This window comes from Sapajus apella, unplaced genomic scaffold (assembly GCF_009761245.1).
Source record: "Sapajus apella isolate SASKATOON/1434 unplaced genomic scaffold, GSC_monkey_1.0 scaffold142, whole genome shotgun sequence".
In the NCBI taxonomy this organism is placed as follows: domain Eukaryota; kingdom Metazoa; phylum Chordata; class Mammalia; order Primates; family Cebidae; genus Sapajus; species Sapajus apella.
In genome coordinates, this window is record NW_022437082.1 from 70,679 (window position 1) to 77,413 (window position 6,735).

The following is a 6,735-nucleotide window of genomic DNA, read 5'->3' on the forward strand; positions in this document are numbered from 1 at the left end:
CAGCAATATACCAAAATTACCTAACAAGAAGATTAACCAAAGCATGTACAATTTTTACTGAGCCAACTATAGAAGTACTGATAGATACAGTTCAAAGAGCACCCACATAAAGAAGGCAGTATATGATATCATTGATAGGAAACAGAATATTGCAAAGATGGCAATTCTATTTTTTCTCATATTGACAGATGTAATTCCTTAACTTTAGCTGCTAAGATGATCGTCAAGCTCAGGCATCTGGTTTTTTTTGTTTTGTTTTGATTTTGTTTGTTTGTTTTGCTTTGGCTTTTTGAGACAGGACTTTATTGCCCAGGCTGGAGTGCAGTGGTGTGAACACAACTCACTGCAACATTGACCTCTTGGGCTCCAGTGATCCTCCCACCTCAGCTTCCCCAGCAGCTGAAACAGCAGTCACATACCACCACACCCAGCTAATTTTTCTTTTTTCTTTCTTCTTCTTTTTTTTTTTTTTTTTTGTCTAGTTGGAGTCTTGCTATGTTGCCCAGATTAGTGTTGAGCTACTGGGCTCAAGCAGTCCTCTTCCCTTGGCCTCCCAAAGTGTTTGGATTACAGGTGTGAGCCACCGTGTTCAGCCTTGGGCTTCTGTCTGATGCTCCCCAAAACAACCCTGGAAAACTAAAGAATGGAGAATGAAAAAAAAAAGAAGAAGAAGAAAGAAAAGGAGCAGTCAAACAATATCAACAATGAAATCTGAACAGGGAAACATGAGAGAGCCCCAAGAAATTCTGACTCTGGGGTCAGAGCTTGGCGTGACCAGGGCAGGGCTGGTTAGGAGAGGGCAGGGCCCAGGTTCTGCCAGGCATCAAGGTCAGGATCATGAGGGAGGTCTGAGACCCCACAGAGGAAGGCTCCATCTTTGCTGTCAGCCCTGGGAAGATCCTGGCATGGCCACCAGGCACACAGATCCTGATTTGTGCATCCTGGACTGACCGAGGGAAGGGGCTTGATATCACGAGCACGACCTGCGGGGAGCACAGCCAGGGCCCAGTCCCTGCTGGGAGACAAGGGAGGCCTGTAGGAGGCCTGAGGGGACCCAGCAGCCCAGGACGGGGGCCCACCTCCGCCCCCATCTCAGGCTGAGGCGCCTCCCCATTCGGCCTTGGGAATATGACAGAGGGAGACCCAGGTCCACAGAGAGGGTCTCAGGTTTAGCCCTGCCAGGATCAAGGGGAGGAAGAAGAAGGAGGATTCAGGAGACCTTGGACTCCAGGTCAGCGGGGACCTTGGCACTTGGAGGTCCCAGGCATAGTGGCCACATGCGGTGCGTCCTCACTGTGCTTTCGGGGTGTCAGAGAGGAGAGGGTTGTGGTCTGAGGAGGGAACCCTCAGGTCAGCCCAGGGAGGAGTCCCAGAGCCCTGAGGGAGGACTCAGTCGACCAATTATTGCTGAGGTAGAAAACCTGCCCCTGCCATCAGTCCTGGGAGGCCCCAGGCAGGATTCTAGGAAAGAGGGGCACCTCCCCACTTCCTAGTTGGGGTTCTCCAAGAGACAGTGGCCTTGGCCTGCAAAACCCATCCACAATTCAGCAGGAGGGAAAGGGATAGACCTTGTCAGGAGTAAATCTGAATACCTGGAGGACACCCAGAGAGAGGAAGCACCCCTGAAATCTGCTCCATCTGTCAGCCTTTGGAATGCCATGCAGGGGTGTCCATGTAGCACCACTTCACTTTCTGTCTCCCACGTCTCAGAGAGGTGGGGCCCTTGGTCTGAGGCAGGTCCTCAGGTCAGCAGAGGGGTCCACACCTGGTCAGCACAGGGTGGAGCCCAGGATCTGCCGGTAGTCAAGGAGAGGAAAATGGGTGAAGACTGAAGGTAAGAAGTTACCTCCTCACATGCCAAAGAAAAAGGGACCTCACAAATCCCTGCTTCCTCTGTTTTCATCCCTGGGAAGCCCCAGGTAGGGGAGGCGTGTGCCATGCTCTCATTTCTGCCACGTGGTTGGGGGTGGCAGGTTTCATGGAAGTGAGCATCTGGTTTCAAGGGGATGATGACAGGTCAGTAGATGGGGAGCCACAACTGGTCAGCAGAGGGAGGAGTCTCAGGATCTTTAGGACTCAAGGTGTGCCTCCTTCGTGAGGATTGGAGATACTACCCATCCCATAATGAAGGGACCCCACAGAGTCTCGCTGTCCCCTGTCCTTGGCACAAAGGGGACCTGATCACGGGTGGCCCTAGATGGGAAGCTCACTTATAACACAGGCAGGAAGTTGGGGAACCTTCAGGGAGTTGAGATCTTGGTGTAAAGGAATACATCTGCTCATCTAAGGGGATTGGAGTCGAGGAAGGACAGGCCCCGGCAGGAGTAAAGATGAAAAACCCACAAGAGGACTTTGGAGGAATCCCCATCCCAGAACCGAAGGGGCCAGCCTCTGCCATCAGCCCTGGACAACGGCACACCGGGTGATGGGATGTGGGGTCCATCATTTCTGTTTTGGAATCTCAGGCAGGTGAGGACTGTGTTCTCAGAGGACGACTTTGAGCCAACAAAAGGAGCCCCATCAAGTCCACAAATAAAGTGGTCACTGGATCTGCCAAGAGTCAGGTGAGAAACCTTGAGGGTTTCCCCTGGCCAGAACACAGAGGAGGGTCACACAGAAGTCTGCTCTGCCCCTGCTGTCTCTCCAGAGATCATGTGCAGGACTATCTGTTGAGGCCCCTCTCTTACACTGGGATCATTGGTCTCAGGGAGGGGAAGGCTTTGGTCTGAGAGGGCTACACTTAGGTCAGTAGTGGGAGGGTCCCAGGTCATACTCAGAATCAAGTGGGGGTCAAGGGGACCCCACATACCAAACACATGGGACCCAGCCCTACCCTGCCCCTTCTGTCAGCCATGGGAAGTCACAGGGAACCATGGGTGTTTCCATTTCCCTGGTTTCCTCTTCCAATGTGTCCTGGAGATAGAGCTTTGGTTTCAGGACGTGGCCCAGGTCAACAGAGGGTGGGTCCCAGCCCCAGTGGGCATCAAGATGGGGAACAAGCAGGCTTCTTACCCCAGGACACATGGACCCAGCTGAATATCACCACCTCTTGCTGTCATTCCTGGGTAGTCCTGGAAGTATGTGGCCAGATGTGGATCTCCACATGTCCTCTTTCATATCAGGAAAGTGAGCTATTGATCTGAGAGTGTCTCATGTCAACAGAAGTGTGTGTTTCAGGCCCTGGCAGGAGAAAGGTGAGAGCCCTAAGCTCACAGGAGACCATCCACTCCAAAACAGTGAGAAACGCAGTCTTGCCCACCTTTCTGACAGTGCTGGGGTGCCATGATGGTTCTTGCAGTTTGCAGCCTGAGGGCTCCATGGTTCCTCTTCTAGAAGCCCCAAAAACTGAGCAGTGAGGCTTTTGTCTGTGAGAGTGTCTTTAGGTCTCAGAGCATAGGAAACCCAGGCAGTGCCAGCAGTCAAGAGGAGATGATCACCCTCAACATGCAAAGGGCCCAACCTGCCTAAGTACAGAAAGGGACCCCCAACTTGCAGCCTCGCCTCCCCTACCTTCAGTCCTGGAGCATTCTGCTCTGATGTCCAGCTGCATCTTGAGCAGCCTTCTCACGTTCTTTTTCAGATTCTTAGAGAACAGGCCACGCAGTAGGACAGGAGCCCCAGAAGGCCCGAGAGGATCACTGGAGGAGAAGGCCTGTAAGTAGGTGTTCGCCAGACTCTCCATTGTTCATATTTCAGCTGAGTCTGCTCTCACGCTCCCTCTCTCCCCAGGCCTGTGGTTCCCTGTCACCCAGATCCTTCCCACAGTGCTGCCTGCTGATCTGACCAGAGTCACCATGCCTCTTGGGCAAAGGAGTCAGCACTGTAAGCCTGAGGAAGGTCTTCAGACCCAAGAAGAAGCCCCCGGCCTGATGGGTGCATGGGATCTCCCAGTTGAGGAGCAGGAGGCTGCCTCCTTGTCTTCTACTCTGAATGCAGGTACTCTAGAGGAGGTGCCTGCAGCTGAGTCACCGAGTCCTCCCCAGAGTCCTCAGGGAGCTTCTTCCTCCCCCACTGCCATGGACTCCATCCTAGGGAGCCTACTTGATGAGGACTCCAGCAGCCAAGAAGAGGAGGGGCCCAGTACCTTGCCCAACATAGAAGACCCAGAGTCCTTTCTCCAAGATATACTAGATGAGAAGATGGCTGAGTTGGTTCATTTACTGCTCCACAAGTATCGAGTCAAGAAGCCAATCACAAAGGCAGAAATGCTGGAGAGTGTCATCAAAAATTACGAGGAATACTTTCCTGACATATTTAGGGAAACCTCTGAATGCATGCAGCTGCTCTTTGGCATTGACATGAAGGAAGTGGACCCCTTTAGCCACTCCTACAACCTTGTCACCTCTCTCGGCCTCTCCTATGATGGTATACTGGGTGATGAGCACAGCATGCCCAAGTCTGGCCTCCTGATATTAGTCCTGGGCATAATCTTCATGGAGGGCAACTGTGTCCCTGAAGAGGCTATGTGGGAAGTGCTGAGTGATATGAAGGTGTATGCTGGGAGGGAGCACTTCCTATTTGGGGAGCCCAAGAAGCTCCTCACCCAAGATTGGGTGGAGGAAAACTACCTGGTGTACCGGGAGGTGCCCGGCAGTGATCCCACATGCTATGAGTTCCTGTGGGGTCCAAGGGCCCACGCAGAGACCAGCAAGATGAAAGTTCTTGAGTATATAGCCAATGCCAATGGGAGGGATCCCACTTCTTACCCATCCCTTTATGAAGAGGCTTTGAGAGAGGAGGGAGAGGGAGTCTGAGCAAGAGATGCAACCAGGGCCAGTGGGCAGGGAACTGAGCCAATGCATGCTTCAGGGCCACATCCAGCAGCTTCCCTGCCCTGTGTGAAATCAGGCCCATTCTTCCCTCTGTGTTTGATGAGAGAAGTCAATGTTCTCAGTAGTGGAGGGCACAGTGGATGGAGGGGAATACATTGTATAGTGTCTTTAGGTTTCTCTTCCATCAGGTGACTTGGAGATTTCTTTCTGTTTCCTTTTGTTAATTTTCAAATATTGCTCCTGTAATAAAAGATTTAATTAGTTTCAACATCTAAGTGTATGGATGACACTGATCACACATGTAGGTTTACTTATCCATTTCAAGTGTAAGAGTTTGCCATTTTGTAAAATATTTTGGGAAACCTTCCATCTTGCTGTGATTTGGAATAAGATACCATGACATTGGAACAGGCATTTTCTTGGAGAATGTAAGAACTTAGCAATAAAAATGAACCGGTGTTATGGAACAGAGAAATAAAGGGAAAAAGTCATTAATTCTCACCTTCTTATCTGTATTTATCTGTTGCTCTATGAAATTATATCACACATACATATGCACCAAGCAAATGCAGCTTCCTATTGAATTGCAGATTCTCTGAGATGTCCTAGACAATACAAAATATTCCAGAGGAGAAAGTGGTAGCACCTGGGGTCAAGGTAATACTGGAAATAGCTGTCAATCATTAAATATCCAATATATACCAGGCATCATCCCAGGCATTTTAATACATTTCCTACATTACAACAGTCCTACAGATAATGGTCCATCAAACCCGTTTTCTGGATGAAGAACCTGAGTCTCATGGAGCTGGGTAACCTGCCCAAGATCATATGGCTGATAAATCACAAGTTTGGTCTGAGTTCATCGAGAGCCCATGCTATTCTCACTCTTCACAGCCTGAAGTACACCTCTTTCCCTTAATTTATTTGTCTTCTCAGCACTGCATAATGTCTCTCAAGTGACCAAAAGAAGGACCCTGTGGCCATGGTACTCAAGGCAGGCCTACAAAAGGAAGGAGACAATGAGAATGAAACACAATCTGGGAATAGTCTGTGGGCTTTATCAACCTAGGGTCCTCCTGGCTGAGCCCTGGGGTTCCTGAGAGCTGACTACACAGATGCAGGAATTTCTGACCAGCCCTAACACTCTCCTGTATTATAGCGGCCTTCCCTCAGTCTCTGCCATGTTCCCTCTCTTCTAACTGGAATCTGGTGTCCCTGCTGTTTGCTGTGAAATTTGAGTGGAATCAACTGCCCTCCTATTTACACATCCTGTCATCCCAATTGTGTGTCTAAACACACTCTCAAACTTTTCTAAATAGATGTGATTTAGCACATAATCTACTATTCTTGTGATATAAACTTAGAGAGGGACTCTTTTTAAACCACTTGTTATTTGTAATAGTAATTTAAGGAATGTTTTACTTGAAATTGGTCACTGAACACATACAAGGATGAATGAGCTTACCTTGGTGGTCAAAAACCAAAGGTGGAGATGAAGAAAGACCATGGAAATCACTGTGGAGTCCACGTCTACTGAGGCTGAACTCCTAAAACCCTAGATTCTTCCAGGAGGTGTAAAATGGTTCCTTTGTGAGAGTACTAGGTCAAATTTTAACAGAATAATTAATCAAAATTATACTTTGTCTTGTCTAGTACTTACCCCACAGGAAAATATGGGCTTTCATTGTGTCTAAAGGCACCTGACAGGTGTTTAGGCATGTGGAGTGTAGCGAAATTCACAGGTTAAGATTTTGAGCAGGAATCAAATGGACGAAAAATTCTAAGCCTACTAAGGGTTTAAAGGGTATTATGAAGGGAATATTCCCTGAGGAGCCTTCCTGCTGAGACCTTCAAGGTTCTTGGACAGTTGTGAGCCTACATTTGAAAGCATCAGTCACGTAGCAGGCACTTGAAAAAATTAGAGAACTTCAAGGCAAATGTGGCCTCAGAAACTCCTCCT

At 49.2% G+C, this 6,735-nt stretch overlaps 1 protein-coding gene across 1 annotated transcript; it reads left to right on the forward strand.

Moving 5' to 3' along the window:
* The first annotated feature begins 725 nt into the window (after positions 1–725).
* MAGEA11 (MAGE family member A11) lies at positions 726–5,251 on the forward strand. Its single transcript, XM_032264154.1, is given in 6 exon segments — positions 726–788; positions 1,136–1,231; positions 2,470–2,564; positions 3,375–3,383; positions 3,589–3,662; positions 3,730–5,251. Coding segments are annotated over 6 exon segments (1,362 nt in total). The 3' UTR covers positions 4,755–5,251.
* The last annotated feature ends 1,484 nt before the right edge of the window (positions 5,252–6,735 follow it).